Here is a 12,076-nt window from a genome sequence, read left to right as displayed (position 1 = left end):
GCAGATGTTGTTAAATATGTGTTCAACTCAGGTCACGAAGACGTGGAGTGACTGGCAGTGCCAGGAGCATTCAGTTCTTTAGAGATAAGAAAACTAGGAATTTTGTTAAAAGACTCTTCCCTTACATGGCTAAGCAAACTTAGTCTTAAGTGTGTTCAAAAGAGTTAAAAGAACATTTTTTTTATTGAAAGCTCAGAGACTGATTTTATCAGATTTTAGAATACTGTATTTCCCCATGTATAAGACGCACCTTAATTTTGGGGCCCGAATTTTGAAAAAAAATGTATTACATAGCTTCATTTTCATCAGCAATTCTTCTCACCTCATGCTGAACCATCTTTGTGGACACAGGAATTCCAATTGCCCTTTGCTCTTCAATCCATATCTTCAAGTCCCTCTCTAAATCTGGCCATTTTGCAGACTTGCTTCTCATGGCCTTCTTCTGCCGTGGCGTTTTCAATAGGGTTTCTTTTTCCCATAGCCAGTCTCGAATTGTTTTTTCAGTTGGAGGAGGACCAAACTTACGTTCAGCAGCACGATTTCCATTCACTTTTGCAAACTGGATCACTTTTAATTTGAATTCAGCACCGTATGAAAATCTTTTCTGAGCCATTTCTGGGCAGAACATGGCAAAACATAACCTACCGTAATATACCGGTAACAAGTGCAAAACTGCGCGCAAAGACAAGTGCGAAAAAGCGTGAAATGGAAGTTAAAAAAAATCTGCAACCACTGTATAAGACGCACCCAGTTTTTAGACCCCAAATTTTTCGAAAAAGGGTGTGTCTTATACATGGAGAAATATGGTATTAGACTTGTGTATATTTAGTATATTTAGTAAATTGAACATTTTCTTTAAAGCTGCTTATGTAATAATAATAATAATAATAATAATTAACATTTATTGGCAATCACTCTATGCCAGGTGATTTTATTGGTTGTATCACTCAACCTTCACAACACTTTGGGTTAAGTGTTGCTATTCTTATTTTAGAGGAAATAGATGTTCAGAAAGGATAAATAGATACCTAATAAATAAGCCTGTGAGATTTGAACCCAGATCTGTCTGTATTGAAACCTATGCTCTTTCTTTTCGACTATACCCATATGTCTTTAACAGTGAGGTCTAGCATATTGAAAAGTCATTTAGAATGAATATTAAGCAGTAACCATTATTAAATGTATATATGTTATTATGGTTTAATATTGACACACAAGTTAATAGATAAGAAGTATTCTGAAGTTCTTGATCATGTTGATTTTTATACAGCTTAACTCAATTTGCTAGTATTTTATAAATGATTTTTATGTTTATTTTCATATTGATATTCACTTACATTTTTCCTTCATACTCCGCTGGTCCAGATTTGATACCAAATTACACTAACCCCATAATTTATGGAGCTTTCTTCTTTTTCTGTTCTTTGAAACAATTTGATTATATATGAAATATTGTTGCTTGAAGGCTTAATAAAACTACTCCTAACACTGTCTAGGTATGGACTAATTATGGAAGTACATTTAGTTTCTATAATTGTTACTGGTTATTTAGATTTTTTTATTTTTTCAAGTCAATTTTGGCAATTTGTTTTCTAGGAAATTGTACATATTATCTTTTCAAATTTATTGGCATAGTTTCTTTTATTTGCTTATCTCTACTCTGTCTATAATTATATAATTTCTGTATTCCTAGTACTGTTTTGTTTTTCCTTGTTCAACTATTGCAGGGTTTTGCAAATTTTATTTGTAAGTTCATAAAAGCATTTTTTGGTTTTGTTGATCCTTTTTATTGTTTCTTTTTTTTCTATTCCTTTAATTCTCATTTGTTTTTATAATGCTTCTTCTAGTTATTCTGGGTTTTTTCTGTTCTTTGTCCAATTTGTTTTCATTATTTTTAAGTACTGTGTTACAGTATGTTTGCTGAGTCTTGAAATCTTGTATTCTGCTGTCCTTTACTTGAAAATATTTTGTAGCCCATCATGATTTTTTTCTTTGCCCCTTGAATTATTAGGGAGATTCTCTTTTTTAACTTTCCAAAGGATAGTATTATTAGTATAATAATCTGAAGTGACATACTTCATTTTACTTTTTATTCTATTTTCCTTCTTTTATACTAACATTTAAAAGTCTTGTTCAGAACATATTTTTGTGTGTTCTCCACTGCTTTAGAAAACCCACTTTTTTTTTCATTTTTGCCTTCAAGTTCCCCACTCCAGGGCTCTTAATTTTATTTTGCCATGTTCTGGAACATTTCCTTGAGTAATTTATTCAGAAAAGATGGCTAGGTGGTATATTTAGGAATGCCATTTGTCTTCACAAGTAAGCAATAGTTTACTTGGATATAAAATTCTTGGGACATTGTATTAGGTAGTTTCAAGCTAACTGTTGTAATAAAGAGATCCTAAATTACAGATCAAATAAGAGAAATTTAGTTTTCTGTAATCTAATACTTGTTATGTAACAGTGATCAATTTAGGCCTATTAGATGAATTTGTTCCACAAGGCCATCCAGGCTGGTGGGGCCACCTCTGTTATCACAGCATTTGGCTTTCATCTTTGGGTCCAAGGTGAATGCTGCAGTTTTCATTGTTTTTTAGCCAGTGGGAAGGGGGACGAGGAAGACCACAGCAAGTAGATTTACTTGTAAGGTGATGATCCACAAGTGGTATACATCACTTCTGTTCACATTCTGCTGTCTCAGGTGTGGCACTTAACCACACCTAATCCTAAGCGAGGCTGGGTTATGTAGAGCCTAGCCTGGCATTATCATGTGCCTAGCTCAGATCTCAAACTCTGTTACTAGAAGGAAGCGGGGAGAATGGCTAGAAGGACAGTGTTCTCGACCAGAGGCTTCTGTAGAAAATATTTGCTCAAATTTTTATTGATGTTGCTTTCTTGTTTGAGTCCTATTCTTTCCTCTTTGTCCCCCTCCTTCCTCTCTTTGAAATGTCATTTCAGGCCATTTTCAAATGTTTTTCATTGGAATGTTTCTTTTGTTATTTGTATGTGTTCATTTTCTATCAAGGATATTGACTGTGGAAAATCTTTTTTTATATCCATTTTGATATGTGCCTTTTTAATCTATATATCATATTTTTGGCACTTTTGCATTTTTTAGGCGCGTTCTTTCCATTTATTCACATAGTTTATATTCTAATACATAGATTAATTTTTCCTCTTATTAGGCTTAACAATCATTATATCTAACTACCTTTATGAAAATATATAGCTTTTCATTATTACTCTTTGTCCTCATTAGCTCTCTCTGGTGGCTGAAAACTTGTATACCATCCCAAGAAAGCTTATAGAAGATATTGCTGTAGGAGCTTAAGAAAATAGAGATGGTGTTGGCAGGGATGGCTTTGCCTCCTAGGTGCCCTCCTCTAGAGTTGATGTGGAGTTGCCTTGAGTGCCTCCCCTAGAGTGGATGTAAATTAGACACTGTGTGGTTTATAAAAGGGACCCCAGAAAAGTATTGATTAAAGAACAGATAATTAGGTGCCATACTTTCAATGATGGATTTTACATTTCTTCTTGCAGAAAATATCTTTGGTTTATTTGTGTAGAATTTTAGAAGTAGCTTTGATGTGTAATGACTTTAAAAGCCAGTTTGATTGTTAACTAGCAAATGAGAGAGAAATAACTTACTCATATTGTTTTTGAAGGGAGAAACTCAGAAAATATATTTTTTGAGAAGTTAAAGGAAGACAGTATTCCTGCTCCTCGCTCTGTTGGCAATATTCAAATCAGCTTTACCCCTCGAGTATTCCCAACTGCTCTCCGAGAATCACAGGTAGCAGAAGAGGAGGAGGTAGGTACACTTGCTGTTAGTTACAGTGACCACAGTGAAAATAATTTATTTGTATTTAATCTATTGGAAACAAATGCTGGGTTTGAATTTCTTACGTATTCATTACACTAAAGATATTGATGAATATAGTTTAGTATTTCCTTATGAGAAAAATATACTTTGCAGGATTTTTTTTTTTTTTGGTTCCAGAATGCTGATGAAAGAACACTGATTTAATATACGGTGGTGTTGCATATTCCAGGAGATAAACTGTTGCATGTGTCATTTATTTTATCAAATACATCATTTTGTATAATAGATTTATAAACTTTGGATCAGTATGTGTTGTGGTAGGAACAGATTTGAAAATGTATTAATATATTATTACAATTATTATTAATATAGGTATTTCTAATGTTTGACCTTTCATTCATTTATAAATTCCTGAGCTCTGGGATTTTGAATATTGTATTTTTAGTTATATAAGGATTAGGAACTGCGTTTTTTACTGTAAAGTGTGAACTGACACCTCTCTCAATTGAAAAGTGGAAATAATTGAAGATTCTTAAGATACAGTGGCAATTTAAAAATATTAATTTTTTCTTATTAAGTTGTATATTAATTTGATATTATTTTATTTCATTTTTTGTTATATTATTGTAAAAGTATTTTTGTAGTTATAAAATTGTAATTATTTAAAAATTATTTTTTTGGGGCGGGCCGAGTGGCTAAGTTGGTTAAGAGCGCGAACTCTGAGCAACAGGGTCACCGATTCAGTTCCCACATGGGCCAGTGACGCTGCGCCCGAGCTGAGCTGCTGCTGAGCTGCCAACAGGTGGCAGGATGGTTCAGCTGGTGAGAGTGCATGCTCCTAACAACAAGGTCTCTGATTTGAGTCCTGCATGCAATGGTGGGCTATGCCCACCCGCAACTAAGATTGAACATGGCACCTTGAACTGAGCAGCCATGAGCTGCTGACAGGTGGCCAGATGGCAATTGGACTTGGAGCTGAGTTAGCTGCGCCCTCCACAACTAAGATTAAAGGACGACAACTTGGCTGTTCCTCTTCCCCAGTTCCCCAGCACTGTTCCCCAACACTGTTCCCCTTCCCCCAATTCCCAAAAAAAAAAAAATCCAAACAATTATTTTTTTCAATATAGAAAAATAAAAACAAGAAAATTTATATTATAAACAAGAAAAATGAAATAAGACTCACCTGTACTCCTAAATTTGGATGAAATTTGGACTGGAAATTTTTATACATTTGATCTCAACCAGCTACTAAAGTTTTTAAAAATTTTTTTAAATGTATAAAAACTGGAAGTTTAAAATCACCATCTTCAAATACTGTATTAGTCTGCTTGGGCTGTTGTAACAAAATACCATAGACTGGGTGGCTGAAACAACAGACATTTGTTTCTCACAGTTCTGGAGGCTGGCAAGTCCGAGATCAGGGTGCTGGCATGGAGGATGGAGGGTAAAGTATGCGCTATGGTCTCTTCTTCTTTTTAGTATATGTGCTGCCAAAGCGAGCACTCTCTTCTTCTTTTTATAAGGACCCTGATCCCATCATGGCCTCATGATCCCGTCTGAACCTAATTACCTCCCAAAGGCCCCACCTCCAAATGTCATCTCATTGGTGGTTAGGATTTTAGCATAGGATTTTGGGGGGATACAATCATTTACTCCATATCGTAGTATTTTCGTATTATGTAGGAAGATGGAAAACCTAAAAGTAACTTAATAAAAATAAGACCTTTGTGTCCTTCATTAGACTTCATTCTTATTTCAGTGGCTACACAAACAAGCAGAGGCACAAAGAGCAATGAATACTGATATTCCTGAACTTTGTGATTTAAAAGAAGAAGAAAAGAACCCAGAATGGTTGAAGGAAAAAGGAAAGTAAGTTATTTGAACTCTGGCCATGAGATTTATAATACATTTATGTAGACCTTAGTTTTTATCACATTTCCTAGATATCTGGACAAATATGTGTGTAGTTGTTGGGAGAGATAATGCAAATGAGCAAATTGGGTAGGCAGGGCCTCTATAGTAAAAAATCAGATCATATAACAAGTAAGGCTCTGATTTCTATTTGTTTTTATATATAAATGTCATAGAAATGAAAAGCATCACATCTTTTGGATTGCTTATTAAAATCCCTGTTTAAATCACATTTAACATAAGTACTTCCTAATACCTCCCTTAAAAACCTGTTTCTTAAAAATTAGAGCTTCTTTCATTATTCATATCCATCTTTTAAAAGATTACCAAGTTATCTTATAAATTGTCATTTTGCATCTAGGCAATCCTTTTACTTATATATATGTAGTTCTATGTGCGAATGAACATTTTTATACAGTTGTCTAAAACACTGAGTTCTGGTACATTCTGAGTGGTAATTTGAGTTCATATTTTGAGGCAATTGTAGATATTATTATATCTCTATATACTTTTTATTATTTTCCTATTGCTGCCATAACAAACTACCACAAACTTAGTGGCTTAAAACAATACAAATTTATTATCTTACAGTTTTCGAAGTCAGAAGTTCAAAATGGGTTTCACTGGGCTAAAATCAAGGTATCGGTTGAGATCTTTCTGGAGGCTCTAAGGGCGAATGTATTTCCTTGCATTTTCCAGCTTGGAGGCTGTCCACATTCCCGGGCTCAGGGCCCCCAGCCAGCGATTGCATCACTCTGACCTCTGCTTCTCTGACTTTGACTCTGATTCACCTGCCTCCTTCTTTCTTTCTTAAGGACCCATGTGATGACATTAGTCCCGCTTACATAATCAAGGATGATCTCCCACCTCAAGATCCTTAACGTAATCACATCTGCAAAGTCCATTCTACCGTGCTATTTAACATATTCACAGGTTCTGGTGATGAGGATGTGGACATCTTTGGTGGGGGGCATTATCTGTGTACCACAATGTCTGTTATTTTTTTTCTCATCTTTTCTCTGTTCTGTCTTGGTCTTTCCTCTTGTCTGTTACATCATCAGAGATTAATTTGTGGCACTGAGCTGGAGTTGGCAATTTTTCTGAAGGTTAGAAGCCTGGGGCTGACAGGTTAGTTCCTTTTACTCCCAACAGTAAAACCCCACATAATTCTTTCTTCTGTTTCTCCTTTTCTCTCCCTCCCTCCATATTTATTGAACCATTAAATATACGTCTATTGATTGATGGCTATTTGTCAGACTGTGAGCTAGGCTCTGAGCTACAGAGATCAGTGGAGGAGAGAGACATATACAAATACAACACTGTGTGGGAAGTACAATACATAGAAAAGAATAAGTTAAAAATGAGAGTACGGAAGAGGGTCACCTAACCTTAATGGAAGGAAGTGGGCTCAGGAAAAGCTTCCTAGAGCACTTAGCATGTGAGCTCCTTTGAATGATAAGTAGGCATTTCAAGAGGAAGGGAGAGAGGGACCAAGGGCCGGCCGAGTGGTTCAGTTGGTTAAGAGTTGGCTTAAGAGTGCGAGCTCTGAAAACAGGGCCATTGGTTCGATTCCCACATGGGCCAGTGATGCTGCGCCCGAGCTGAGCTGTCGCTGAGCTGCCAACAGGTGGCAGGATGGCTCAGCTGGTCGTAACAACAAGATTGCCTGTTTGATGGTGGGCTACGCCCACCCACAATTAAAACTGAACTCGGCACCTTGAGCTTAGAGGCCATGAGCTGCCGACAGGTCGCCAGATGGCGACTGGACTTGGAGCTAAGCTAGCTGTGCCCTCCACAACAAATATTGAAGAACAACAGCTTGGCTGGTCCCCTCCCCCAATTCCCCAGCACTGTTCTCCTCCCCCAATTCCCCAATAAAAATCTTTAAAAACAAACAAACAAAAAAAAGAGTAAGGGAGAGAAAGGCATTCATTTCAGGCACAGGAGACAGTATCAACTAAAGCTTGAAGATAACAAATACAGAGGATGCCAGAAAAATGTATACACATTTTAAGAGAGGAAAAACTATTAATTGTAATACTTAACATATACCAATAACAAAAGATGAATACAAGTCATTTTGGCTTCTGCAATTACAAGAGGTGCTCAAAGTGGTTACCATCAGTGTCCAGACACTTCTGATTATGGTGAACTACTGCTTGAGCATAGATAACATCTCTTAAAATGTGTATACGTTTTTTTGGCACCTGCAGTAGTGTGATATGTAGGTCAGGGACTATGGGCAGTTTATTTTTTGCTATAGTATTTGAGGCTAGGAATAATGAATGACAAATGAACCTAGAAAAACAGGCAAGGGCATCATATGCTTGATTAAGATTTTTATGTTTTATTTTCTGTGATGGGAAAAAATGTGTTGCAGAAACCAAGGCAAAGGCCTTGAGCTATGGCATTGTTGTAGGGGTGAAGACAAGGGCAACTAGAGAAATATTTCGGAGGTAAAGTAAGCAGAACTTATTGACTGATTATTGGAGAGTGAGAGAGCAGTAGTTGTGGGTGACTTCCATGTTTCTAGTTTGAATGATTGTTTGCCTGATGCCACCAACTGAATTAGAGCATACTAGAAGAGGGGCCATTTAGTTCAGTCTTGAATATGTTGAGTCTGAGCTGTCTCTGGGTCAGTCTGGCTGACAGTGCCCAGCAAGTTTGAAACTCAGGAGAGTCCAGCATTGTAGATGCAGATTTGGAGCTTATTGGTGTTTATCTAGTAGTTGAATTTATAAGACTAGGTGAGATATCCAGGAAGAATGTGTAGACCAGGAGAGTAATGGCCTGAGGACAAAACTGTGTGACCTACCATTTGAAGGCCTGGCCAAAAAAAAAAAAAAAGTACATAAAAATACTCCCAGAAACCCCTGGAATAGAAACTTTAAGGATAGACTTTGTTATGTTTTGTTCTTTAAGAATAGAAATGGTTTGAATAGATTTGCAGAGGAGACAAAAAAGATAATTAAAATATCTCTTGAGAAGAGTGGAGAAAATTGGGTCAAGACAGGGTGGATGGAGTATCTTGATTTTGTTTTTCCTCTTCTTATAAGTTACATTCATTTAAAATTTTTATAAGAATGTATCTTTTGAAAAAATTTGCACAGTGCATGTGAAATGAAAGCTCCCCTTGGTTTTCACCAAGTCTACCAGCCTCCTGCCCGTCCTGTCTAGCTGTATCCACTGTAAATCACTTATTTAATTATATTTTCTAATCTTTAATTGCCATTATCACAGTTAATATATAAATAGTTTGTGATAGTTTATAAGAGCTTTCACATATACTGTCTCATTAAATCTTCACAACTATAGTTGAGTAGGACCCATTGCTTTTGCATTCATTTAACAAAAGTTTATTGTGAAACTAGTAGCTTTACACAAAATTTCATTTAATTCCTACAACAATCTGACTTGCTGAAGATTATTATCTTTACTCCTGCTTGTCAAATGTGCAAACAGGGCTAAGGTTAAAAAAAAATTTGGCTAATGTGGTGATTGATAGGTAGAGCCAGGATTCAATCCCAGGTCAGTATGATTATGAAGCCAGTGTTCCAGCTACTGCTGCACACCTCTCACAGATGAATAAAATCCTCTTCCTGTCTTTTGTTCCAGCTGATTAGCCTTAGCAAAGGCAGCCCAAGTGCTGTGGCTATGGATTGCTCCTTTCACAGCTTGGAAGCACTGTCCTGTGCACAGCTGAGTGGGCCATCCTGTTGGATTGGTTACTTTGCTCTAGAAAATGTTAACAGTTTAATTTGGAATAGACAGAGCTATTTTATTTTCTGAGATTAGAAAGAAAGTGAAGACAAGTGTGAATCTAGATAAGTTTCTAAAAAGAATAGTTGCGTAATGGGTAGCGTTGGGGGCTCTGCTAGGTGGGAAACATGAATTCACCGAGATGCCAGTCAGCACAGCTGTGTGATTTATCTCCTGTAGTGCTTATTAGTCTTTTGGATTTCAGAGTAGATCACTGAGCCAGGGTTGAAGTTTTGACTGACAAGTACATCAAAACAGTAGTAGTGCAAGGGGCCATATTGCTCCTGGAAAAATAGCTGAAACGTTGAGCCATGAATTCCAGGCTGGGTTAGAAAGGAAGAGATGTCACGAGGGGCTCAGTGGACTAAGAGAAAATGGAGCAAGTAAGAAATTAGAGGGTGCTGTAAGGGTGAAGATTGAATATAAAGGGAAAGTTGGCAGAATAGAAAGTTCTGGTCATTGGCTACGATTCCAAAGTTAGATGTTCTTGAGGTAGTGCAATTCAGGTGATGACAGAGCCCAAGGTATGGCCCTGGAATTAGGTAGCAAAAGTAGAGTTGAAGGGAAGGTAATTTGAGTTAAGAGTTCCGGGTATTCCAAAGATAAATTGATAAATGGGTCACCTTAGAATCTTCTGGAATTATGGCAGAAGTTGGGATGGAGACAGATACTGGGAAGCAGGCTTTGAAGCCTTCAGTGAAGAGAAGAGTGATTTTTAAAAGCCAGTGGATGACAGTGACTAGTCAGCTATCGCTATCAGGCAAAGATGTGAGGAGTCCCAAAGGTGATGACTTTTACATAAACGGGGGTTACAATTAAGTGAGTCTAGAGAATGCCAATTCATGTGGTCCTGGCCCCTGTATGGGGGCTAGGGGAGCCTTAGTAGAGAGGAGGGTAGAGATAGCACTGCCCTCAGGACAGAGCCAGGTTTATTTTATAAAGCATGTTGTGGGAAATCTGAGGGTATAGGAAAGGATTGGGATGGGAGATGGAGTCGATTATAGCAGATCCAGGAGTAAGAAAGTGCAAAGGAGTAAAGGGGGATGAGAATAGGAAAGGCTAGCAAATAGGGACTTTCCCATAAGGACAGGGGAGAAGCATGCTCTTTGATCAGTGGCCAAAGATAACAGTGTTGATGGACGTGGTTAGAAAGTCCTTTGGCACAAGGTGTTATGGTGCTGGGACTGGCTCAAGTCCCAGGCAGTGTTGGCCTGATCCTATTTCTGATATACTAATGACGTGATTTGGATTTAAGAGTGGAAAGGGCAGAGAAGATCATTGAGCCAGGGTTGGAATTTTGACTAACAAGTACAGCGAAAGGTGTGTGTGTGTGTGTGTGTGTGTGTGTGTGTATAAGTAAATGTAAAATTGACTGCTGGCAAAGCAATGAATTGGCAGCAACCTAGTACAAAAGTTCTTTGTGGCAGCCAGGCAGGCATAACTGGTAGATTGTAATTCCTTAGTCTCTTGTTTTTAAACCATTTTGCCTTACTTTCTTCAATTAGGTAGAAAAAGAGAAATTAGCAAAATAAGAGGAAAAGAAGGGAGTTAAAAATGAGGAGAAATGGAAGAAAACTTAGTGACTAATGATACCCAGAGAAACAAAGCAAAGTAATCATAGTGCCAAGTACAAACACATAAAATGAAAGGTAAGACTAGAGAGAAATGTATCCTCTCTAGCAACATAATGCCGTGCAAAAAAGATAGAAACAGACATAATAGAACTGATTCAGAAGCAGTGTGTTGAGTTTAAAACAAAGGGTGAAATACTTTCATCTCCAGAGGCTGTATTTACACAGGCAGAACCAGTCCAGCTGTTCTTATTGTGCTTAAACCTGTGAGACACTTGTTTCACAAAAGGGTAGAGGTAGGCACACCTTTCAAAAGAGCAGTAGCTTGAGAAAACTGTTCAGTGGATTATATCTACTCAAAAAGAAGCTCGTATCAGAAGCCATAGAATGTTTTCATTTTTATTACCTGTCTTTCTATTGCTGTGTCTTAGTTTTAAATGTCAAAATCTACCTTTCAGGGTAATACATAATCTTATGCAATTTTATTTGCTCATGAAAGCATTTTACTTTTTCCAATTAACATTATGTACCAGATGGCCTTTTACTGAGAATATCTCACATAAAACAGTTTAGGAACTCTTATTTAGATACACAAGGTGTGATAAAAAAATACAGTGAATGTTTAAATTTTTAAAAATTATGGGCCTGCCAAGTAGTTCAGTTGGTTAAGAGTAGGAGCTTGAGCTCTGAGCAACAGGGTTGCTGGCTCGATTCCCACATGGGCCAGTGAGCTGCGCCTGAGTTGAGCTGCCGCTGAGCTACCAACAGGTGGCAGAATGGCTCAGCTGATGAGAGCATATGCTCCTAACAACAAGATTTCCGGTTGGACTCCTGCATGGGATGGTGGGCTATGCCCACCCCCAACTAAGACTGAACATAGCACCTTGAGCTGTCGGCCGGATGGTGACTGGACTTGGAGCTGAGCTAGCTGCGCCCTCCACAACTAAGATTGAAGGACCGCAACTTGGCTGTTCCCCTTCCCCAATGCCCTAACACTGTCTTCCCACCTCCA

General features: G+C 37.6%; 1 protein-coding gene across 4 annotated transcripts in view; it reads left to right on the top strand.

The window, feature by feature from the left end:
• Window positions 1–12,076, top strand: part of DNAAF4 (dynein axonemal assembly factor 4) — a 39,207-nt gene that overhangs the window by 13,976 nt on the left and 13,155 nt on the right. For 3 of the 4 annotated variants that reach the window (XM_019665283.1, XM_019665262.1, XM_019665251.1), the window contains exons 5-7: window positions 3,666–3,811; window positions 5,217–5,267; window positions 5,583–5,692. In XM_019665283.1, the coding sequence (XP_019520828.1) occupies window positions 3,666–3,811; window positions 5,217–5,267; window positions 5,583–5,692 (307 nt within the window). The remainder of the gene's footprint in view (window positions 1–3,665; window positions 3,812–5,216; window positions 5,268–5,582; window positions 5,693–12,076) is intronic. The other variant, XM_019665273.1, reaches the window with a different exon arrangement.

The sequence above is a fragment of the Hipposideros armiger genome, unplaced genomic scaffold (genome assembly GCF_001890085.2).
Source record: "Hipposideros armiger isolate ML-2016 unplaced genomic scaffold, ASM189008v1 scaffold_12, whole genome shotgun sequence".
NCBI classification, from domain to species: Eukaryota; Metazoa; Chordata; class Mammalia; order Chiroptera; family Hipposideridae; genus Hipposideros; species Hipposideros armiger.
Note: the sequence above shows the minus strand (reverse complement) of the source record. Positions and strands in the feature narration are given on the sequence as shown.